General features: G+C 43.8%; 1 protein-coding gene across 1 annotated transcript in view; it reads left to right on the top strand.

Moving 5' to 3' along the window:
* VGLL4 (vestigial like family member 4) overlaps positions 1 to 25110 on the top strand; it is a 59924-nt gene that overhangs the window by 27173 nt on the left and 7641 nt on the right. Inside the window, exon 3 of the mRNA XM_058031750.1 lies at positions 19152 to 19374. Within this exon, the coding sequence (XP_057887733.1) occupies positions 19152 to 19374 (223 nt within the window). The remainder of the gene's footprint in view (positions 1 to 19151; positions 19375 to 25110) is intronic.

The raw sequence follows: 25110 nt of genomic DNA, 5'->3' as shown, positions 1-25110 counted from the left end.
GAAATAAAACACAGCTGGCAGTTACGTACATTATAACACTTTATATAGCGGAGGCCATAAAAATAATGAAGTCTGAATCGACAGACTCATGTGCAACCAAGGCTCAAAACTAAAAGATGCAGGCAGTTCTTTCATGTGATCTTTTAGATATATGTCAGAGCTAATATTTTCCAGTGTGGTACATTTTTATGTTTTCTTCAATAGATTCTTTCTGTGATTTTGTGTATGAGACATTCATCCTTTCTTCTTGTAATGAAAAGCACAGGTTTTCTGCCCAGGGTTCATGTGAATTAATCTGTTTCAATTAAACTATCTGCTGCAGATGAATTAGAATCTAAAATAGCATCCATGAGGGCATTTCTTTTTCTACTTGATTTTGTAAGTTTGATCTGGCCATATTAAAGTTAGTGGTTCATCTAAAATTCCTGGATTTCTGTGTATTTCAGATATATCAGAAAAGTTCACAAACATTCTCTGAATTTTGTTCTCATTTCCCTGTCACTGCCTCAAATGGGGGGTTTTTTTTGGTTGTTTTTCATATTTTCCATCTTTTTCTGATTGTGATGTTCTGGTTTAACTGTAGAATTGGATTACTCAAGCCCTGTGGATCTGTGCAGAGAATTTGAGTTGGGAGATGAGAGTGTGTTGTGGAAGCTTGGCTTGTTCACACCCAAGAAAACATGGTTGATTTGGGGAAAGAATTATTTTCTGGAGCATGATAATGGCAGCCATTGTAGTGACTTGGAGATTCTGGAAGTGTAAGGTTGACAAAGTTCAGTTTAGAAATCCAAATGTGTGAGAGATGTGTAGTGTAGTGTGGAGATCAGGTGCCACGGTGTCTGTGGTGTCAGCAAAGACATTTCTGTGACTGGAACTGTAAATATTAGTTTGAGGCTGTGCATTTTGAATTTTTCAGGGCCAAGTTCCCTGAAAGCACAGGATGAAAGTGTTCCTGACACAAAACCTGGGCACAGCTGACAGAAGTCTTTATAACCTCCAGCAGCAGCTCTTGTTTGGGCATTTGGGTCTTTGTGATGGTGCTGGTAGAACTGGGAAGCAGTTGTGTATTCATTCTCTTAACACCAGCATCTTGTGGCTGGAAATGTAATTAAATAGGCCAAGAATTGTGTGTTTGGTTTGTTATAAATGGTGGAACCTTTTCTGTAGCAATTTGATCCTTACTCTGAGGTAGCAGCACCCCACTGTGCTTCAGCAGGAATGAATCCATTGAAAGGCTTTGGATGTGTTGTTAGAAATCCAGTTACGTCAGCCTTTTGTTGGGAAATGGAGTGCTTGGAGACATTCCCTGCTCAGGTGTAATTCCCTGAAGGATCATTTGTGAGCTGGACTCGGGTATGTTTACTTTTATTGTGGAAAAACACAACTATTGGAGTGCAGTCTCTGGAGCAGAGTGAATCAAATGCCCTGGCAAGCCTAGCAGGATCCTCAGATGTGTAATGGAATGAATGTGCAAAGAACACTTTATCAAATGTGCTTTTTCAAAGGAGAGAATTCTCAGTGCTAGGATAATAATATACTTGAGAGCTTGTGGATTAATTAAAAAAAAAAAAAAAACAAAACAGCATGTGACACTGCCTCTCTTTCATGTACTTTTATAGCTTCTGTGTTTTTGTTGTGAAAGAAGTTGTGAACACCCATAAACTCCTCGGCTGGGAAGAACAAATACTTCCTAATTAAAATATAGTGTTAGGTAATATAGAATTGTCTTATTTTTCTGGTGTGTCCCTCAGGTGTTTAACTCTAAATGCACTCTCTGAAGTTGTCTTGCTGAAGTAAAAGGTGCTTTTGGCTTTGTGTTGCTCTGTGGAGAAGGGAGCTTGTTTTGAGGCTCGGCTCGAAACATGGCTTTGTTTTCCCGTGAGTTCATTATAACCACCGTGGTTTGCAGCAAAGTGATTGGGAAATAGGATTACACGGGAATTGTGTGCGGTGCAGGGGCGGCTGCCTTCGTCCTGACCGTCCGGGGAGCGCTGGGGCAGCGCGGCCGGCTCTGGGGCCCTCATGCTCGGGGCCCTCCTGCCCGAGCTCCGGCCCTCTCTCCCTCATTCCTGAGCTCCGGCCTTCTCTCCCTCATTCCTGAGCTCCGGCCCTCTCTCCCTCCTGCCCGAGCTCTCGCCCTCTCTCCCTCATTCCTGAGCTCCGGCCCTCTCTCCCTCATTCCTGAGCTCCGGCCCTCTCTCCCTCATTCCTGAGCTCCGGCCCTCTCTCCCTCATTCCTGAGCTCCGGCCCTCTCTCCCTCATTCCTGAGCTCCGGCCTTCTCTCCCTCATTCCTGAGCTCCGGCCTTCTCTCCCTCATTCCTGAGCTCCGGCCTTCTCTCCTTCCTGCCCGAGCTCCCTCCTTCCCTCTCTCCCTCCTGCCCGAGCTCCCTTCTTTCTTCTCTGGCCCCTTCCCTCTCTCCCTCATTCCCGAGCTCCGGCCTTCTCTCCTTCCTGCTCCAGCTCCCTCTCAAGCTCCCGCCCCAGCTCCCCCCTGTCCTCTTTTCCCTCCTTCCCGAGCTCCTGTCGTCTTTTCCCTCCTTCCCAAGCTCCTGCCCTCCCTCCCTCTTTCCCTGGCTTCTTCTCGAGCTCCCTCCCTCTCAAGCTCCTTCCCGGGCCCCCTCCTTCACTGGCTCTCTCCCTTTCTCCTTCCTTGTTTCTCCTCCTGCTTCCCTCCCCTGTCTCACTCCTGCTCTCCTCCCTCTCTCCTGCTCTCCTCCCTTCCTTCCCTTCTCCTTCCCTTTTCCTCCTGCTCTTCTCTCTCCCCTTCTCCTTCCCTGTCTCACTCCTGCTCTCCTCCTTCCCTTCTCCTTCCCTCTTCCCCTTCTCTCGTCCCTCCCTCTCTCCTTCCCTGGTTCCGTCCCGCTCCCCTCCCTCCCTCCTCCCCGCTCTCCTCCCTCCCTCCTCCCCGCTCTCCTGCTCCCTCTCCCTTTTCTTCCCTCCTCCCTCTCTCCCTCCTTCCCTGCCGGGCTGTGTTTCCCTCCCCGGTGTCTCTCCTCCCCCTGCCGTCCCTCCCGTTCCGCAGCCCGGCACACAAAGGCCGCCTTGTCCCGGCCGCCCCGCCGCCCTAAGAGTCCCCAGCGCGGCCAGCGGGCACGGCGCTGCCCCTTCCAAAGAAATGCCCTTTGCAATTCAGCCGGGACCATTATTTCTGTTCCTTGTGCCGAGCACGTCAGCCTGCAAGCTGGCGTTTGGGAATTTTCCCCTCGTTCCCGTTTGGTTTGGTGGCGTTAGGATTGTGATGGGAATTCATTTCTGTGTAAAAATCTTCCTGTGGCTAAATGTTCACAGCTGTGAAGTCGAGGGAATAATTGTTTCTTGGTTTGTGTGATAAATAATTTGGCTTTTTCTGGTAATAAAAGGTCTGCACATGAATAAGTTACTGTAGTGTGTATCATGTAAAATGTGTAGTTTCAGACTCTTCAAATTCTGAGCTGTCTTAGTTTTGTTACACTGAAGAATGATGGTAATCCCACCCAAAACACTCCTGAAGTTTTTTACCATGAATATCCAATGGCATTTGCTCACTTTAATGACACTGTGATAGAAATTAGTGGGGAATCCTTTAAAAAAAGTGTGCTGTCACCTTTATTTGAAGACTGTGGAATAATTCAGGTTGGAACAGACCATTTCATCCAACCTCCTGCTCACAGCAGGCTCAGCTGCATCTTCAGTGAGTTTAGAGTTGCTCCAAGGGAGAATTTTTGAGTAAGATTTGAAATATTGAGTAAATAAAGTTCCTCATCAGAGCATTTTTGTCACCTTCCTCCTTAGCTTGGCTGAGAGCACAGGCTGGAAATGTTCTGCAGAAAATCAGGGCCCTGTTGTGGAGGAACGTGGCTCCAGCAGGGCTTGAAAAGATGCAGAGCTGGCTCCCAGAGGTAGCGTGGGAGTTGTCAGAGAAGCTCTTTGCTGCTCTTTGGGTTCCAAACTTCATGTGGTATTGAGAAATATGTTCCCACTGTCATTTATTGTGACAAATTGGAGTTGGGAAAAAACCCCAGTGCACAGTTGAGAACACCCAAAGTGTCTCTCATGTGCTGAGTGAGGCATCTTCACCCAATCCTCAGCACAGATGTGCCCCTGAAGGATTTTGAGGTTCACCTGGGGCTCTCAGAGCAGTCCTGCTGGAACTAAACTCCTCAGTGGAACTGAACCCATGTGGCTCTTGTTGATTAAGTGGACAGAGGATCACAGAGCAAATTTCAAACTGCTTTTCCTAATTTTTTTTCCTTTCCTTGTCTGTGTTGCTTGAATGATGGACTGAATCAGACATTTTCTTATTTATTCATGGAGATCACACGCTGCACAAAATTAAATTGTTTTCAAGGAATATATGTTCAATGGAACCTTCAGAGGCAGACTTGAAAGAGCCACCATATGTGAGTTAATATTTAACCCAGAGCTGTGCAGCTCTTAGCCACAGGGGAATTTCAGAGAGCACTCCAGTCCCTTTCAGTTGAAGCACACGTGAAAGGTTTGTTAGGAACAGTTTCAGGGCTAAAAGCAATTTGATTGATAGCTTATCAGTACTTCACAAAAAGACCTATCTGTCAAAATTTGGGGAGATGTTGAGGCACTTGAAAAACCAGGCAATGTTAGCTCAGGTGTCTCCTCCACTTGCAGACAGAAGGGGTTTGTTAGCCAGCTCCAGATTTCTGCTTTGATATCGTGTTTTCCACTTTCGTTTTCCATCTTTTGTGGAGGAGCATGACCCTTCCCTTGTGTGGCAGGGCTCCAAGCTGCCTCTCAGGGCAGAGCTGTGTTAGTGTTGCACAGAGGGGTTTGATCTCCCACTTAGGGAGGCCATTTGGGGGGCCCTGTGCACTCAGGGGTGCGGTGGGGTCAGATACTGGAATCATTTACCCAGTGAGGTGGTGGAGTCATCATCCCTTGAAGAATTCAAAAAAAGACTGGATGTGGCACTTGCTGCCATGATCTAGTTGAACAGTTAGAACATGGGCTGGACTTGATGATCTTATAGGTCTCTTCCAGCCTTGAACTTCTGTGATTCTGTGGGAGCCACAGAATCACAGAATATTCTGAGCTGGGAAGGACCCACAGGGATCATGGAATGCAACTCTTCAATGAATGGGGAATCCCTCGAGCTCTGGTGTTGGATTTTTACCCCAGAGTAAAAGCAAAATTTTACACTGTGTGAATCAATTATCTATCTACATGGGGTGAAATTCAGCACCAATCCAAAATCCTGAGATCTTAGAAAGAAGCAAGAAAAGAGCCAGCAACCTTTGCAAACATACTCTGGATGTATATCCAATCCCATGGAAACAAAGGTTTCATCTCACTTCTTTCTATTTAACCATTTTCCCAGATGTTTCCTGCAGTTTGACAGATGTGCCTTTTACTAGAAAGTTGTGCTCCTGAGAACCAGAGTGTTATGGACACAGTTGCTATAGACAATGACTGTGTGAGGGGAAGGTTTGGAATAAAACCTTACATTAATTTCTACTTGAATCAGTAGTTCTGTTCCCCAGGCTGGCAGTGCTGATGCTGTGGGACAGCAGGCACAGCCTGGCAGGTTTCACTCCTTCCTGCAGCATTGCCAGGTGCTGGAAATCCCAAATAGTGAACTGGAGGGATCCCAGGGAATCCTTGAGCTCTGGGGCTGGGTTGGTTTGGGGTTTATCCTCAAAGAAAGAAGGGAATAAAATGACTTTGCTGCCATTGGGGTCTGGAGGGTTTGGGGTCCCTTTCCCAGTGGGAATTCTGCAGGGATGGATCCCATGTGGGGGGATCCTGGTGTGGGTGAGTCCCCAGCTGGGCTGGTCCCACTGTGGGTGGGTTACAGAGCCCCAGAACATTCTGAGTTCAACAGGACCCACAGGGATCATCAGGGCCAGCTCTTCATTCAGTGAAAGGGCATTGAGCCCACAGCTGGGGTGGATCAGGTGTGGGTGGATCCCACGTGGACACCACTGCCATCAGTGATGTTCTGCTGCCCAAATGATGCTTCATAAACCTTTGTCACATTTTTAATCAGTAACTGGCATCATTCACAAACCAATACCTTCAAAAGGGAGCAAGCAAAATCCCCAAACATTTTTGCTTTTCTAAATTTTCCAATTTTCCCCTAAACCAGCAGCTGCTGTGGGAGGAGACTGTTGGCTGCACAGTGTGGGGTGCCTGAGCTGCAGAAATGCCCTCCAAACACTCATCTGGTGCTGCTGGGGTCCATTGGTTACAGCTTTCCAAGGAAATATTTTACTATATTGGTCTGAATGGTTGTGCAATATACAACAAAGCTGTTGCTGTTTTTATAGTGCTTCTAGAGTTTTCAGTAATTCAGATTTTATTAGCAATTACAAACAGTTTCAATAAACTTTTAATGAAATCTTTACTCCTTCTTTAAAACAGCCTGTGAAAAAGTCTAATTTCTTAAACCAGTTGTTTAAACACTGCTCTTGGTCTGAAGGCCTAAAGAGCCTGGGGTTTTTTTTTTAAATTTTTGACATGTCTGGAAGTGAGTTATTGTAATTTCTCAGCTTTTCCTGCTTCACCTCAGCTAATGTTACAGTGTGTATCTGATGGATAGAGACCATAATTTGTAAGTTTGAAGGATTTCTCTCTTATTAGACCCAGTGAAGCTGGAAGGGGAGGCAGTGCAGTCCCATTTCCTCCTGATGGTTTGGCACAGTCAATTCCAGCACTGTGACCTGATTTGTGACCTGGTTTGTGTTGTTAAAGCTCTCACCAAATTCACTGGCCATGCTCATGCTGTTGATATCTTTCACTTCCCTTATTATCTATTTGAAGAAAATTATCAATCTGCTCCTCTGCTGCATAATTCAACCTGATTCAGGCTTTTAGGTGGTGGAACTGGGGGCAATCCCACAGACTTGTGAGAATTTGGGGTTCTTGGATTGATTCAAGCTTTGATTGATTCAAGATTTGACTTTTACAGAAACAGTTCCATGACAGGCATTGGGTGATGATCAAAAGTACTTTTTCCAAATTAAAAAAGTGAAAAGTATTGCAAGGAACAGCCCAGTAAATCCAGCACTGTGACCTTATTTTCAGAGGCTGCTTTGTGTTGTTAAAGCTCTCACCAAATTCACTGGCCATGCTCATGCTGTTGATATCTTTCACTTCCCTTATTATCTATTTGAAGAAAATTATCAATCTGCTCCTCTGCTGCATAATTCAACCTGATTCAGGCTTTTAGGTGGTGGAACTGGGGGCAATCCCACAGACTTGTGAGAATTTGGGGTTCTTGGATTGATTTGAGCTTGAATTGATTCAAGATTTGACTTTTACAGCGACAGTTCCATGACAGGCATTGGGTGATGATCAAAAGTACTTTTTCCAAATAAAAAAAGTAAAAAGTATTGCAAGGAACAGCCCAGTAAATCCAGCACTGTGACCTTATTTGTGACCTGGTTTGTTTTGTTAAAGCTCTCACCAAATTCACTGGCCATGCTCATGCTGTTGATATCTTTCACTTCCCTCATTATCTATTTGGAAATAATTATCAATCTGCTCCTCTGCTGTCAAAGGTGATGGAACTGGGGGAAATCCCACAGACTTGTGAGAATTTGGGGCTCATGGATTGATTCAAGCTGGTACCAACTTTTACAAAAACAGTTCCATGGCAGGCATTGGGTGATGATCAAAAGTGCTTTTTCCAAATTAAAAAAGTAAAAAGTATTGCAAGGAACAGCCCAGTGAATCCTGTAAGAGAACATAACTGGCATTTTGTGTTTGCTCTAACACTCCTGGCAGGTTTCAGCAGTGAGTTTGGGCAGCAGCAGCTTTTCCCAGAGCCTGCAGTGCCCATGGCTGATCCTAGTGCCCTGGCCATGACCCACTGCAGCATTGGATGTGCAGCCTTCCCCTGACACTGGCCCAGGGTGTTCTCTGGGTGACCATAAATAGTTTTATGGTATTTTCCAGTGACTGGTTTCATGTGCCAAGTTTGACTTCAGAAGGAATTAAGAAGCTGCACGTGACCCCTCTGATGGATGGGCAGAGTGAGCCAGAGGTGTTTGGGTGGGCACTGCAGGGGTACAAATGAATCCCCTCACACCCTCTGACCTTGCAGATGTTTCCACTAAAGCCTCCCTGCTCTTTCCCTGCACTCAGCTTTTCCTTCCTGCTTGTTTGAAATGTGGAGGATCTCTCGTACCTCATGTTTTTATCTTTGCTCTCCTGGAAGTTCTCCCCTCCAAGCCTTTAGCCCTTGAAGCAGCTCAGAATTCTGAAAGGAAAGTTTTCCTTTCCCTTCAGCAGTGATTTGCTGCTCTAGATCCCATCCTGTTCATCCCAGCACCTCCAGGATCTGCCTTGCTCCACTCCCTGTGCTTCCCCAGCTTTGTCTGGTGCCTCAGAGCAGCCAGGCACTGTGCTGGCTTCTGCAGGGCTCAGGATCAAAAGCTGCAGCTTGGAGGATCAAAAAGTTTCTCCTCTTGCACTGATGGGGTTGGTGGGAGGCTGAGACTTTTGAGCTAGAAGGGAAACCTGATTTCTGGGCTGGGCTGGTGTCAGGAGCCAGGACATCCCTCTGGCTGCCCTGAGGGGGCTCAGAGACCCTGGCACAGAGCCCAAAATGCCCCTGTGGGTTTGATTCTGACCCATGGAGCAAATTACCAACCTCAGATGAAGATCTGCAAGCCATGACAAATTAAGTAGAAGGATAGTGAATTTATCACAAGGTGAAAAAGTAGATTTTGGGGTTTTTAGAATGGAGGTCCAGGGGGCAAGATGGAGACATCTGGGTGTGTCCAGCCTTTCTCCTTCTTCTTCTTGGCCTCCATCTCCTGCTGTGATGGTGGCACTTTTGGATTGGTTTAGAGTAGAAGCTCACTGTCTGACACAGGTGACAGGTATTGGGAAGTTATTGTAAATATTGTATATGTAGTTTTTAGTATAAAAAGACAACACCACCCTGGGGGCAGGCAGAGTGCCTCTGTCTGACAGAGGCAGGTCAGAAGAAAGAATTTTATAGATGAGATACAATAAACAACCTTGAGACTGAGAAATGAAGAGTTCTGACTCCTTCTTGGAGTGCTGGGCTGGGAAAAGAGACATTCTAACACATCTCAGGCTCACTCTGACAAGCTAAAGATCCCAACAGACTGGCAGCTGTAGGATGGAGTTCCTGGCACACTTTGATGTCTCTGAATTTTGCTGAAACTGCTATCCAAACAAATTCTCTCCAAAGTGCAGCAGCAGCATCTCCCAAGCACAGACCACATCCTCTGCAGGGCTTTCTCAGCTTCCCAGCCACTGCTGTCTCCTGCTCCAGAAATCATCCTTCCATGCAGCATTTTTCTGGTGTGCACTGCAGCATTTTCCAGAGGCAGCTGGAGCTCTGTCGGTTTCTCGGCTGTTTGGGTGACCTGGAAAGGCCCAGGGTGGCCTTGGACAGTCCGGCGCTCCAAAGGACGAGAAGAGACTTCAGATCTTTTCTCGGTCTCGGTGTTTATTAATTGTTTATCTAAAAGATTTTCTTTCAGCCCAACAGAGGTCTGCACAGCAGCCAGCCATGGGCACACTGAGAGCCCCCGGGGCGGTCACTTATCTTTATATCCGAAGTTACGTGTACAATATTTATCAATTTTCCCCAATACCTTCTACCCTTATTAACCAGTGCACTTCTAGTAATAACCAATCCCAAAGTGCCACCATCACCACAGAAGATGGAGGCCAAGAAGAAGAAGAAGAAGGACAGGACACGCCCCAATTCCTCCATCTTACTTCTTTAGACCCCCCTGTACAGAAATCCTAAACCCTGTGTTTTACACTCTAATTGACTTATCCCTTCACCATTCACCCAGTGAAATCCTCCCATCCTCATACAGGTGTTGTCTCCCGTGTAGGATCAAAGTCCAGCCACCAGACACTTCTGGCAACATTCCAGGACTCTCGAGCCCCCCAAGGGTGGTCTCAGCCACTCTGCACCTCCATCCTGAGGTGCTGAGATCCCACACAGCTCCTGTTGTTCTTTGAAGAGAGAGTTATGGAGGGGTGGCTGAATCAGATAAATCCCACCGAGTTGGTTGTTTTTTCTTTCTCCTTTCCAAGGGCTGCTCTGCTCCTGGGCAGGAGCTGGGAGAAGGAAGGCAGAGATGCCCTGCTGCAGGTTAGAGGATCAAAAAGTTTCTCCTTTTAGACTGATGGGATTGGTGGGAGGCTGAAACTTTTTGACTTTTTGTCTTCAATCCTTGAAAAGTAAGTTGGATCTGATGGGAGTCAACAGCTGGTTCCCACCTTGTCAGAATTAAACAAAACTTTGAAGATGTGGAAAACAGTTATATTTATTGTCCAGAAATCACTGTGCATTTTGGGAAACTTTGATTGCAATATTCACTTGTACCTAGACACTTTTTGTGGTAACCCTGAAATCTGGAGCTTTCTCTTGTTCTAGCTCCATTTTTTGAGCTATGCATGATTTCCAAAATTTTCTTTACAGTCTAAATTTTGTACCTCAGTAGAATTAATGACATTGGTTACCATTTCAGAAGTTTCCTGGGTATTTATTATAAGTTAAATTCCTGTGTATTTATTATAAGTTAAATTTTTGTTGTTTGTGTCTCAGGAATGGCCTCACATAAAGGCTCCTCAAAAAATGCTGGAAATTTAGAATGAGCCATCAAGTGTGCCAGCAAAAGAGAAGCTGAACACAGGATTTGGAGTAGGTTTGGAGTTGGAGTATATTTGGAGCTGTGCAAGGCAGCAGCAGTGCAGGACAGAGAGATTAGTGAGACATTTTTTCCTGTTTTTTAAAAAAAAAAAAAGTTGAATTGCAGGTAACCTGCAGTCTGTACCCACTGCAGTGAGGTCACTTTGTATTTGTACACATGTTCCAGCAGTGACAAAACTTTTAATTTAATAAATCCCTGAGTTTTGCTGTTATAAAGCAACCAGGCTGTCTTCTACAACAATCCTGAGTGTTGGAGCAAAGATGGCCAGCCATTAAAAAAAGAATCCTGTGAGAAAAATGAGTAGGATCTGAGATTGTGTTAATTGATTTTACTGTACATTAGATTTAGATTTCAGTTCTGTGCCTTTGGCTTTGCACTGAGCTCTTATGTCATGCAGTTCTCTTGCATTCTTTCAGACTTGTGAATATGAAGGCTTCAGGAAGGGAAATTCATCTGAATCTGAAGATTTGTGCTCGGTGCTGTAATGGGACACTCCTTTGTGCATTTCACAGTTTATTATTGGTTTATTTCTTCTACTGTGAAATCTGTTCTCCTGGTTGATTCCATTTGCAAGTAACTCTCTGGTCCAAGGTTTATCTCTGAAAATCCTGTTTTGGTGAGGATAAATACAGAAATCTGGCTTGTTTGTTTATATGAGATGATCCCATTTCTTTTTAGTAGTTTTTTCAATGGTTTAGACTTGAAGGTCTTTCCTTGGAGGGAGAGTATTCATTATGTACCTGGTTCTGTGGCAGGAGTGATTCCTGCAACAAACAAGGATCTCTGCAAGTTTTGGGATGGAATATTGAGCCAGAAAAGGAAAAGGCAGCTCAGAGGAACTGGAAAGCTCATAGCTGGTAAATTGGGATGGAATGGGGCTGTACATTTAGGTGACAGTCATTCAGGAGGGCATTGGGCTGCTTGGGGTATTTTTTCATGTTCTGAATACTTCAGATAATTGGCTGAGACTCAGAGCAAATTGCTGCTGCTTTCAGGTTTTATTGGGGGTTTTGTGTGTTTTATTTAGTGATTTTGTATTGCTTAATTCGAAGTAAGGAACTCTTAGGATTTTTCTCCTTGGATGTATATAATCCCATTTTGAAATACCACTTTAAATTCTAGTTTTCCCACCTCACAGTAACAGAATTAAAGTGTGCCAGGAGTTACTTTGCAGGAAATGATGCTCCAGGTGTGGAGCAGATATTCTGTATCAGTGGGTTAGAAATCCTTAACAAAATAATTTATTAACAAAAGCAGCTGCCCTCTTTCAGACCTAGTGAAGATGATGGAAAACTAATATCATAAAGGTGCTGAAAACGTTCAAATCATGCTGGAATTAGAATACAAGTTTGCTCTCCAGCCAGGCACTGTGTATGTGTGAAGAGAAGGGGGTGCTTGTTCTTTGTGCTCAGTGAAACTCTGCAGCTCCCATTTGGAGCCAGCGCTCAGTTCTGCCAAAGGCAGTGAGAACCGTCTGGGATCCCTTGCCTTGGAGGTACAGTAATGCTTTTGGCAGCATTCCTGAGGGCTCTGCAGCCTGCAAGTGAGTGCAGGCAGCTCTGGCCCCTTCGTGGGCCTCCTTTTTCCCTTTTCCTGCAGCAGCTGCCAGGGGCCGCCTGTTGCTGCGGGCCGGCTGTGAATCCCCCCTGGCGGTGCCAGCCAGCAGAGCAGCCTGGGGTGAGGGCCCTGCAGCACAAACCCTGGGAACAGGGGAGCACAAAACCCCGGGAACAGGGGAGCACAAACCCTGGGAACAGGGGAGCACAAACCCCCGGGAACAGGGGAGCACAAACCCTGGGAACAGGGGGGTTACCCACCTTGGAGCACAAACCCCCGGGAACAGGGGAGCACAAAACCCCGGGAACAGGGGAGCACAAAACCTGGGAACAGGGGAGCACAAACCCCCGGGAACAGGGGAGCACAAACCCTGGGAACAGGGAAGTTACCCACCTTGGAGCACAAACCCCTGGGAACAGGGGAGCACAAAACCCCGGGAACAGGGGAGCACAAACCCCTGGGAAGAGGGGGATTTACCCACCTTGGAGCACAAAACCCTGGGAACAGGGGAGATACCCACCTTGGAGCCCAAAACTCTGGGAACAGGGGAGTTACCCATCTTGGAGCACAAAACCCCGGGAAGAGGGGAGCACAAAACCGTGGGAACAGGGGGATTTACCCACCTTGGAGCACAAAACTCTGGGAACAGGGGAGCACAAAACCCTGGGAACAGGGGAGCACAAAACCCCTGGGAACAGGGGAGCACAAAACCCCGGGAGCAGGGGAGCACAAAACACTGGGAACAGGGGGGCACAAAACCCTGGGAACAGGGGGGTTACCCACCTTGGAGCCCAAAATTCTGGGAACAGGGGAGCACAAACCCCTGGGAACAGGGGGGTTACCCACTTTATAGCACAAAACCCTGGGAACAGGGGAGTTACCCACCTTGGAGCACAAAATTCTGGGAACAGGGGAGCACAAACCCCTGGGAACAGGGGAGCACAAAACCCCGGGAACAGGGGAGCACAAAACCCCAGGAGCAGGGGAGCACAAAACCCCAGGAACAGGGGGATTTACCCACCTTGGAGCACAAAACCCTGGGAACAAGGGGATTTACCCACCTAGGAGCACAAAACCCTGGGAACAGGGGGGTTACCCACCTTGGAGCACAATACCCTGGGAACAGGGGGGTTACCCACTTTGGAGCACAAAACCCTGGGAACAGGGGAGTTACCCACCTTGGAGCACAAAACTCTGGGAACAGGGGGGGTTTACCCACCTTGGAGATCCTCACTGCCATGGCTGTGCCTTTGGGGACAGCCACCCCAGCACGTGATGCTTGGTAAGTGCTCTGATTCACTGGGGGAAAGCATGGCTGGGATTTAAGGATTGGAGAAATTCACTGGAGGGTTGGTGGGAGTATGTCTAGTTTTGCTAAAATAAAGCTGGAAGTAGTTGGGATAGCTGTGATGTGCTGCTCATGGGCTCAGGGTTGGTAAAATATGCTGATTTTTAAGGCAAGGATTGGAGAAATTCCCTGGAGGTTGGGATTGTGTCTAATTTGGCTGAAATAAAGCTGGAAGTAGCTGGGATAGCTGTGTGAGCAGGGAATTGGGGTGATGGGCATGGATCCCAGATCTTGGGTCTGCTCTGGGCTCACCCATGGGAATTGCTGGATTTTAAACCCTGGAATTGCTCTGGTATCCCCTCGCTGCTCATGGAATCAGGGTTGGTAAAATATGCTCATTTTTAGGACCAGGATTGGAGAAATTCACTGGAGGTTGGGATTGTGTCTAGTTTTGCTCAAATAAAGCTGGAATAGCTGGGATAGCTGTGATGCACTGCTGATGGACTCAGGGTTGGTAAAAAATGCTGATTTTTAAGACAAACTGGAGTCCAGGGATGGCAGAGCTGTTTGGACAGCTGGGTTTGTTTGTAGTATATATTTTTAAGTTCTTTTTTTGAGCTTGGTCAGAAATCCTGCTTTGTGATTTTGGGTCCTTATGTTTAACTTGAGAGATGCATCTCTGAACTTGGCCAGAGTGTGGGGAATGTTTGAGCTTGTGGGCTTCAGTGAAATATGATTTTCTTCACACACTTACCTTGTGATTGCCCTTTCAGTTAAAATATTTAATAGCAAAACAAGAATAATCATGATAATAACAACAATTTTTCCAATAATAATAGAATATTATTTTGTAAGTGATGCTCTAAACTAAATTACTTCATAACATGAAGTTGATGAGTATCAATAATAAATAAATATAAATAATCTGCCAAATCTGTAGGATTTGCTGTTTCTGTGTGAACAGGAGGGGCTCACAAATGCTGCTGTGTTTTCACAAGGACAGAGCTTTCATGGCACTGTCCCACAAAGTGCTGGTACATTTCCAGAAGAAATATCTGATGTGGAAGAGAAATTTCAGGTGTTTTTTAGTTTTCCCAGAAGAAAAGAAGATTTTTAGGGAGAGGATCATAAGCAGCTCCCTGCCCGGAAGAGGAGTTGTTCTAATTTAAGAAGAGAGAATTATTTGCCTGCAGAAAGGCCTGGGGTGTGGCCTGCTGAGATTGCTGAGATAACTCAATCATTTTAGGTGTCTTTAGGGAAGGTCTGGGCTTGGTCCTGGAGACAAACTTATCCCATTGCCCATTTTTTTAGTCTCTTCTTACAAAAGTTTTCAGGGAAAATTTTTGATGTGTTTTTCTGTGTTATAATTTTTGTTTGGATAGTGTTTTTGTTTGAGTTTTTTTGTTGTTGTTGTTGTTGCTGGATTGGGGTTTTTTTGGCAGAAAAATTGCCAATTCAACAATATTTAGGGCTGTGACTCTTCATTTAAGGGGAGGATGAGTGAAATAAGCGTTGTTGTGTAAAATGGAAAGTTTATTTTGCTTGGGAATTTCAGTAAGATTGTTCATCAGTGGTCACTTGAGAGCCCCACCCCTCAGTAAATGCAACACTAATTGTTGAAAAGGGAGTTCTAACTCATAAAACCCCAAACAACTGGTGTAGGTACATGTTTTATTTAACTTCATAAGCATTTATTAGAGAGTAAACAAAAGTTTTGCTTTGAAAATCAGCCTGTGCTTACTAAAACAAAACAAGAATTCTGAGTAGAGATTCTGTTTGAGGCAGTGAGAATCTCCTGGAGCTCTTGGTGGTTTTGCAGCTTGCAGATTGTAATTTTAATTGTAGAAGCCCAGCTAATATTCAGTTGAGAGGTGAGAATTTGGCTGCAGCCAGAGGTTGTGCACTGCAGCACCCAGAAGCAGCATTTGCTGAGCAGTGATTTTAGGTGGTTTTGGGGGTTCCCAGGCTTTGTCCAGGCTGTGTGTGAGGTTCTGCCTGTGTGCTCAGGGCTGGGGTGGGATCATTCCCATATCCAGGAGCTGTTTCCATGCTGTAATCCAAGAGGAGCTACTGTAGGTTAAATATAGAACCCCTTGTGCTGCCACCAACTCACATTTGCCTCAGTCATCAGCTCAGAGCGCTGCAATTCCAAACTTTCCTACTGGAACTCACTGGGACAGCGCTGGGACACTGATTCCTGGGGAAATGGGAGCTGCTGCTGAGATCCAGCCTGGAAAATGGGCTTGGAGAACACACAGGAGCAGCTGGGAAACCTCCAGGGTTGGATTTTACAGTGGATTCTCCTAATCTGCAGCTGCTAATTTGTAATTAGTGAAAAGGGCAAGGGGATGCAAAGGGTTACAGAGTGTATTGTTGTGCTGTTGGCTCTTCCCTCTCAGGCTGCCGGGGCAATTTGGCACAGAGTCCCTGGGTCCTGAGCTTCCCAAGGCACTGGTTGCCTGGCATCGTGTTAACCCAACTTCTACCATGATAAATGAGCTGAGATTTGATGCAGGAGCAGTGATTTCTGTGCAGGAGCAATGAGTTCTGTGCAGGAGCACTGATTTCTGTGCAGGAGCAATGATTTCTGTGCAGGAGCAGTGATTTCTGTGCAGGTGCAGTGATTTCTGTAGAGCAGCAATGATTTCTGTGCAGGAGCAATGATTTCTGTGCAGGAGCAATGAGTTCTGTGCAGGAGCAATGATTTCTGTGCAGGATCAATGATTTCTGTACAGCAGCAATGATTTCTGTGCAGCAGCACTGATTTCTGTGCAGGATCAATGATTTCTGTGCCGGAGCAATGATTTCTGTGCAGGAGCAGTGATTTCTGTAGAGCAGCAATGATTTCTGTGCAGCAGCAGTGATTTCTGTGCAGGAGCAATGATTTCTGTGCAGGAGCAATGATTTCTGTGCAGGATCAATGATTTCTGTGCAGGTGCAAGGATTTCTGTGCAGGAGCAATGATTTCTGTGCAGCAGCACTGATTTCTGTGCAGGATCAATGATTTCTGTGCCGGAGCAATGATTTCTGTGCAGGAGCAACGATTTCTGTACATCAGCAATGATTTCTGTGCAGGAGCAATGATTTCTGTGCAGCAGCAATGATTTCTGTGCAGGAGCAGTGATTTCTGTGCAGGAGCACTGATTTCTGTGCAGGAGCAATGATTTCTTTGCAGCAGCAATGATTTCTGTGCAGGAGCAATGATTTCTGTACAGCAGCAATGATTTCTGTGCAGGAGCAATGATTTCTGTGCAGGAGCAATGATTTCTGTACAGCAGCAATGATTTCTGTGCAGGAGCAATGATTTCTGTAGTGGAGCAATGATTTCTGTGCGGGATCAATGATTTCTGTGCAGCAGCAATGATTTCTGTACAGCAGCAATGATTTCTGTATAGCAGCAATGATTTCTCTACAGCCAAGGGGCTCTGGAGCAAGCTGAGGAACAGCACAGAGGAATTGTGAGTAGTTCAGCCAAACTGCTGTTCCTGATTCCAGCAGAGATCTGGATCCTCATCTCCAGGAAGGAGGCGAATTTTAGCTCTTGCTGACAGAGGACACAAAGATGACAAGGATACAGGTTTTATTTGAACAAGCTTTACTGGAACGAAATCTTGTTGGAGAGATGAATTTGGGAGTTCAAGATGATGAGAGGGGAGCAATGGCTTTGTCTCTCTCCTAATTCAGGAGTCAGGGCCAGGGCAATCCAAGCCATTGGATTTTAGGTTGAAAAGAAACAAAAAGAGCCTGTGAAGAAAAGGTATTTAAAAAGTACAGAGTTTAAAGCCTGGAGTCCATGACCAGGGGATGTGGGGCTAAAGGATTTAGGGCTGGGCAGGATCACCATGGGACATCCCCACACCCCATGTTGGTGTTTTAGGGGCTCCTTATTTCCCTCCATTGGCAGGACTTTTTTATCTCAGCCTTGTGTGTGGAGAGACTTCCTCAGACATTGAAATAAGCAGTAGCTTCTGGTCTTGTAACTTATTTCAGCATTGAATATTGATTCCTTATCTCTGCCTTTCATCAGAGCCTTTTTAAAGATTTTCCTGTATATTAATTTGCCAATTTAAAAAACAGGAGAAAAACAACCCTGAATTTCACACACTTATAGACAGGACACAGAGGGTGTTTCACTGATGCTAAAGAATGATCCAAAGACAGGTTGGTATTTTTATTTTCCATGGAGCCAGGGGTCTCCTCTGGTGCTTTTGCAGCTGGAATTTGCAGCTGACTCCAGGCTGCTGGGGATGCCCACATTCACCTGCTGATAAGAGAAATGCTTTTCCCTTCAGTCACTGGTTTGCCTTTAATGACAATTCTGTTGCAGTGTGGAAGCTGAAATCCCTCATCCACAGATACAAACCCAGCTTTCTTTTCATTGCAGTGAATGATGAGCTCATTATGTGAGCACAGCTACAGGGATTTATCAGGAGTAGCTGGAAATTAGTCTTTTGATAGAGGAGTTGTAAATAAAAGATTCTGAGATAACTGCAGTGTAATTTGCTCTTCTTTCATTTTCTGCTCTGAAAATGTTGCTTCCTGCCTTGATTCCCTGCATTTTTGCTGATATCAGCCATGTCTTTTCAGTAAAATAAACTTTTCTCGGGCTTCAACAATGCTTAGGGAATATTGCAGTGTTAGATGGAGTGGGATTAGTCTGATATTTGGAGCAGTTGTTTCTTGGTGCATGTGGATGAGTATCTGAAGGAATCCTAGGCTGAAGAGAGATGCTGGTTGGTCTTGGGTAGCTGTTGTTAATTCCTGCCCTAAGATGTGCAGGATGTCTCTGTTTCAGCCTGCACAGCTGAAGAACGAGTCTGGACTCTTCACTTTTCAGCCTTGAGGTTGTTTATTAATTCTTATCTATAAAATTTTCTTTCTGCCCAGCCGAGATCTGCTCAGCAGGGCAGCCACAGGCACTCTGTGTTGTCCTTTTATACTACAAACTCCATATAACATATTTACACTTAATTCCCAATACCTATCACCTATGTTAGACAGGGCACTTCTACTCTACACCATTCCCAAAGTGCCAACAGCGCTGTAGAAAATGGAGAACAAGAAGAAGAAAGGTTGGACATGCCCAGGTTCCTCCATCTTGTCCCCACAACCCCCATTGTCCTTTTATACTACAAACTCCATATAACATATTTACACTTAATTCCCAATACCTATCACCTATGTTAGACAGTGCACTTCTGCTCTAAACCAATCCCAAAGTGCCAACATCACTGCAGAAAATGGAGAACAAGAAGAAGAAAGGTTGGACACGCCCAGGTTCCTCCATCTTGTCCCCACAACCCCCATACCAATAAAGTCTACATTTTCACCCTGTGATAATTGGGTTATTGTACTATTCAAACATGTGTGACTTTCAGGTCCTCATACAAAGTTGGCAACTTGCTTCAGGGGTCAAAGTCAAATCCTCAGGTTTGGGGATTTGAGCCAGGGTCTCTGAGCCCCCTGGCAGGGTCCTTGGCTACTCTGGACAGCCGGGGGCATGCACCGAGTTGTGACAAACCTGGCAGGTGTGGGGTGTGGGGGGATTCCCCTGGCAAGGTGCACTCCTGCCAGAGCTGATGGAATGGGATGTCTCGGGCCAGCCTGGAAGCACACCGACCCCCTGTCGCTGTTTGCCCCCTGCAGAAGCAAGCCTGCCAACGGGGATTACCGCAAGGAGCACCGCGAGCGGAGCCGCAGCCCCATCGAGCGGGCGGCCGCCCCCGCCGTCAGCCTGCACGCCAACCACATGTACACCTCCATCCCCAGCCTGAGCGTGGAGCAGCCCCTAGCACTGACCAAAAACAGCCTGGATGCGGCCAGGACGGTGGGCATCTCCCCCAGCCTGAGCAGCGTGGAGCGGCAGCAGGTACGGGGCTGGCGCCGGGCTCGGTTCGTGGGCCGTGGGGAGGGCTCTGGGCACAGCCACAGCCCGAGGAGAGGCTGCTCCGTGGGCAGCACGGGGTTAAAAACGCACCCTGAATGGCACAGGGTCATCATGGTATTCCTTGTGACATTCCCAAGCTTGGGAATGCAGGAGTTGTATTTGGGAATATTTGGGAATGCAGGAGTTGTATTTAGGAATGCATAGGTTTTATTTGAGAATGCAGAAATTGTATTTGGGAATGCATGCGTTGTATTTGGGAATGGGTGAGTTTTTATTTGGAATGCATGTGCTGTGTTTGGGAATGGGTGAGCTTTTATTTGGGAATGCTTGCATTGTATTTGGGAATGGGTGAGTTTTTATTTGGAATGCATGTGCTGTGTTTGGCAATGCAGGAATTGTATTTGGGAATGCATGAGTATTTGGGAATGTGTGTGTTTTTATTTGGGAATGCATGTTTTGTATTTAGGAATCTATGAATTTTATTTGGGAATGCAGGAGTTGTATTTAGGAATGCAGGAGTTGTATTTGGGAATGCAGAAATTGTATGTATTTTATTTGGGAATGCAGAAATTGTATTTGGGAATGCATGCATTGTATTTGGGAATGGGTGAGCGTTTATTTGGAATGCATGTGCTGTGTTTGGGAATGCAGGAGTTGTATTTGGGAGTGCATGAGTTTTATTTGGGAATGCAGGAATTGTACTTGGGAATGCATGAGTTTTATTTGGGAATGTGTGTGTTTTTATTTGGGAATGCATGTTTTGTATTTAGGAATCTATGAATTTTATTTGGGAATGCAGGAGTTGTATTTAGGAATGCAGGAGCTGTATTTGGGAATGCAGGAGTTTTATTTGGGAATATTTGGGAATGCAGGAGTTGTATTTAGAAATGCATAGGTTTTATTTGAGAATGCAGAAATTGTATTTGGGAATGCATGGGTTGTATTTGGGAATGGGTGAGTTTTTATTTGGAATGCATGTGCTGTGTTTGGCAATGCATGAGTTTTATTTGGGAATGTGTGTGTTTTTATTTGGGAATGCATGTTTTGTATTTAGGAATCTATGAATTTTATTTGGGAATGCAGGAGTTGTATTTAGGAATGCAGGAGTTGTATTTGGGAATGCGTGTATTTTATTTGGGAATGCAGAAATTGTATTTGGGAATGCTTGCATTGTATTTGGGAATGGGTGAGCTTTTCTTTGGAAGGCATGTGCTGTGTTTGGCAATGCAGGAATTGTATTTGGGAATGCATGAGTTTTATTTGGAAATATTTGGGAATGCATGAGTTTGTATTTGGGAATGCATGTGTTGTATTTAGGAATGCATGAATTTTATTTGGGAATGCAGGAATTGTACTTGGGAATGCAGGAGTTTTATTTGGGAATGTATGTGTTTTTATTTGGGAATGCATGTTTTGTATTTAGGAATCTATGAATTTTATTTGGGAATGCAGGAGTTCTATTTAGGAATGCAGGAGTCGTATTTGGGAATGCAGGAGTTTTATTTGGGAATATTTGAGAATGCTGGAGTTTTATTTGGGAATATTTGGGAATGCAGGAGTTGTATTTGGGAATGGGTGAGTTTTAATTTGGATTGCATGTGTTGTATTTAGGAATGCGTAGGTTTTATTTGGGAGTGCAAGAGTTGTATTTGGGAATGCATGTATTTTATTTGGGAATGCATGAATTGTATTTGGAAATATTTGGGAATGTGTGATTTTTATTTAGGAATGCATAGGTTTTATTTGGGAATGCATTAATTTTATTTGGGGATGTGTGAGTTTTTATTTGGAAATGCATGTGTTTTATTTGGGAATATTTGGGAATGCAGTAGTATTTGGGAATGCATGAGTTTTTATTTGAGAATGCAGGAGTTTTTATTTGGGAATGCATGAATTTTATTTGGGAATCCAGGAGTTGTATTTGGGAATGCATGAATTTTATTTGGAAATATTTGGGAATGTGTGAGTTTTATTTAGGAATGCATGCATTGTACTTGGGAATGTGTGAGTTTTTATTTGGGAATGCATAGGTTTTATTTAGGAATGCAGGAGCTGTATTTTGGAATGCATGCATTGTATTTGGGAATGGGTGAGCTTTTATTTGGGAATGCATGTGTTGTATTTGGGAATGCATGTATTTTATTTGGAAATATTTGGGAATCCATGAGTTTTATTTGGGAATGCATGACTTTGTATTTGGGAATGCACAAATTTTATTTGGGAGTGCATGAGTTGTATTTAGGAATGTATGTATTTTATTTGGGAATGCAGGAGTTTTATTTGGGGATGTATGAGTTGTATCTGGGAATGCATGTATTTTATTTGAGAATGCAGTTGTTTTATTTGGGAATGCAGGAGTTGTATCTGGGAATGCACAAATTGTATTTGGGAATGCATGAATTGTATTTGGGAATGTCTGAGTTTTATTTGGGAATATTTGGGAATGCATGCGTTTGTATTTAAGAATGAACCAATTGTTTTTGGGAATGCCTGAGTTTTTATGTGGGAATAGCTGTGTTTTCACTGGGAATTCAGAGTGTGATTGGTTCAGGGAGGCCCAGCACCCCCAGCAGTGCCTGGGGACGTCCCCTGAGCCCCTCCTGTGGCCCTGTCCCAGCTCTCCCCACCCTCAGCAAGGGGCACAACACCAAAGGGAGAATTTGACTCTGGGGGATCTTAGTGGTTTTACCAGCCAGAAGCATTTGCTGTGTTGCTCAGAGCAGTGTTGTACCACTCATTCCCTTTTCCTAAAGCCAAGTCCTTCTTTTTGATTATTTTATGCTGATTTCCATGTGCTGGAGTGGTTGTTCAGGATTTTTTTGTTGGTTGTTTTTGCTTTGCCATCTTGCACGTGGCATTTGTTTTGCTGCAGCAGTGCAAAGCTGAGCCATTTCTGTAGGCAGGAGCAGTTTCCTCATGTGCCAGACTCTCTTTTATCCCTCCTGCAAGTGGAGAGACAAAGCAGAGAATTGAGCTGTGATGAGCTGCAGCACTGAGAAATTAAACTGGCTCCTGTACCCAAGCTCTGCCTTCCCTGATCCCTCTCTGCTCTATTTTGAACCAGATTACAATCATTTTTTTGGGAAAACAGGATGTTGGGGCAAGGCCTTGCTAAGAGCACAGAGTAGGAATCATACAAAATAAATAAAAAGTGTACTGAGAAAAATAAATCCTAGTTTGATAATTCCTTTTTTGGGGATTTTTTTAACCTTAACATGTTGAATGAGATTTCATTTCTAATAAAACAGGAGAAGAATAAAAAAGGAGAAGAAGACCTTATTTGCAGCAGGACATGTTATTCAGCTGATATAGTTAGTGATTATTACTGAATTCTGAGTTTATCTCAATATTTTTATAAAAGTTTCTATATTCTATGCACACAGAACCATAGCAGAGGTTAAGGAACCCTTATTGGGTTCTCAAGGTGTTGGCATGTGCATTTCTGATATTATTACCTGTCTCTCTGCTCCCCACCTCCTGCATGTCCAAAACACTCTTCTGAAGAGAATTAAATTCATGCCTTTCTCAAAAACCACTTCTGAGAGGCACAAAATCCTCACCCCTACAGAAAATAATTACTCCCACATGTGAACTGTTTTCAGAAAAATCAAATTATTCTTCTGTTTTTCTTTATTTACTTTTTTCTACTTTGCTGCCAATGCAGTAAGAGGTAAAAAACCTCATTGCTGTTTTATCCTGGCAAAAATGATGTTAAATTTCCCTGGAAAGCTCAGCTCTTTTATTTTACTGGCCTTGCTCTTACTCTGCCTAAAGTACCACCAAAGAAGGGAAATTTCTTCCTTTCTCACTGACTTTTTATGGGAGTAGGTGATTTTTTTGTGGGTAAAATTTTCAAGGAATTAAATTCCATCAGTTCTGTTAATCTTTTGAATTTACTACCTAATTTGCATTCAGTATAATGGACTCCTTGCATCATCAAATATATAGAATTTATTCCAATAGCTGTTTTATTTTCCTTCAGCCACCTGGAGAAACTGGGACATTTTTTTTCCCAAGGCTTTGTGTAAATGTCCATAGTAAACAACTCTGAAAAAAGAATTTTATGTTACACTTGAAGTACAGATGGAGGAGTTCTAATGTCATGCAGCTGTGAATAGACATTTTGGGGAATTTGCATGTGCTGAGAATGACAGTGAAGTTAATTAAGTATTAAGTATTAATTAATTCACCTGCTGGAAAGGCAGGTGAGTTCCAACAAGAAAGGATTTGTGGTCCAGACAGGCTCAGAGTTCTTCATATTTATTGTACATGCATGGGATTAGGATGCACTGTGGAATAGAGGTAGGGCTGGGAAAACTCAACTTCTGAATAAAAATTATAACACCCAGACAACAAAAACCTGGAAAATCTGCAAACCCCTTGTATGTGTGGCCACAGAATGAAACCAACAGTTCATGTGTTGATATGGAGCTCAGGGAGGTTGACACAATCACTGTAAAATCACTGCAGAGTTTTGCTTTCACGCTTCCGTTTTTCTGTTCACTGAAATAACAAGAACCTCAATGGAAATGCAATGGATTTTTAAAAATGGACTTTTATTTTTAATTTTTAATCAAAGAAACAGCTGGATATTTAGGGGCTTAATATGAATTGGATAGTTTGTGGGTTTAATGGCTGTGAAGTTGCAACAATCAGTGTAAAAATATTTTTAAGTTTACCTTTGCACTGCCCTTTTTCTGTTCACGTACATAAGAACCATTATGGAAATGTGATGTAGATTTTCATTTTTAATTAAAGAAACAGCTGAATATTTAGAGGTTTAATATGAATTAGATAGTTTATGGGTTTAATTGCTGTGAAGTTGCAACAATCAGTGTAAAATTATTTTTAAGATTTACCTTCACACTGCCCATTTTCTGTTCACATACATAAGAACTTGTGGAAATGTGATGTAGATTTTCATTTTTAATTAAAGAAACAGCTGAATATTTAGGGATTTAATATGGATTTGATGATTTATGGGTTCAATATGAATTGGATAGTTTATGGGTTTATTTGCCGTGAAGTTACAACAATCAGTGTAAAATTATTTTTAAGTTTTACTTTCTCACCTTTCCTTTCTCCTTTTTCTGTTCATGCACGTAAGAACCACTGTGGAAATGTGATGTAGATTTTTATTTTTAATCCAAGAAACAGCAGAATATTTAAGGATTAATATGAATTGGATAGTTTATGGGTTTAATTGCTGTGAAGTTGCAACAATCAGTGTAAAATTGTTTTTAAGATTTTCTTTCACACTGCCCTTTTTCTGTTCATGTACATAAGAACCGTTGTGGAAATATGATGTGGATTATTTTCAATCAAAGAAACAGCAGAATATCAGAATATTTAGAGGATTAATATGAATTAGATAGCTTATGAATTTAATTGTCATGGCTGTGAAGTTGCAACAATAAGTATAAAATTATTTTTAAGGTTTATCTTCACACTGCCCTTTTTCTGTTCACATGCATAAGAACTTGTGGAAATGTGATGTAGATTTTTATTTTTAATCAAAGAAACAGCTGAATATTTAGGGATTTAATATGGATTTGATGATTTATGGGTTTAATATGAATTGGATAGTTTATGGGTTTATTTGCCGTGAAGTTACAACAATCAGTGTGAAATTATTTTTAAGTTTTACTTTCTCTCTTTTCCTTTCTCCTTTTTCTGTTCATGTACATAAGAACCACTGTGGAAATGTGATGTGGATTT

The sequence above is a fragment of the Melospiza georgiana genome, chromosome 11 (genome assembly GCF_028018845.1).
Source record: "Melospiza georgiana isolate bMelGeo1 chromosome 11, bMelGeo1.pri, whole genome shotgun sequence".
Classification (NCBI taxonomy): Eukaryota; Metazoa; Chordata; class Aves; order Passeriformes; family Passerellidae; genus Melospiza; species Melospiza georgiana.
This window is presented reverse-complemented; position numbering and strand designations above follow the sequence as displayed.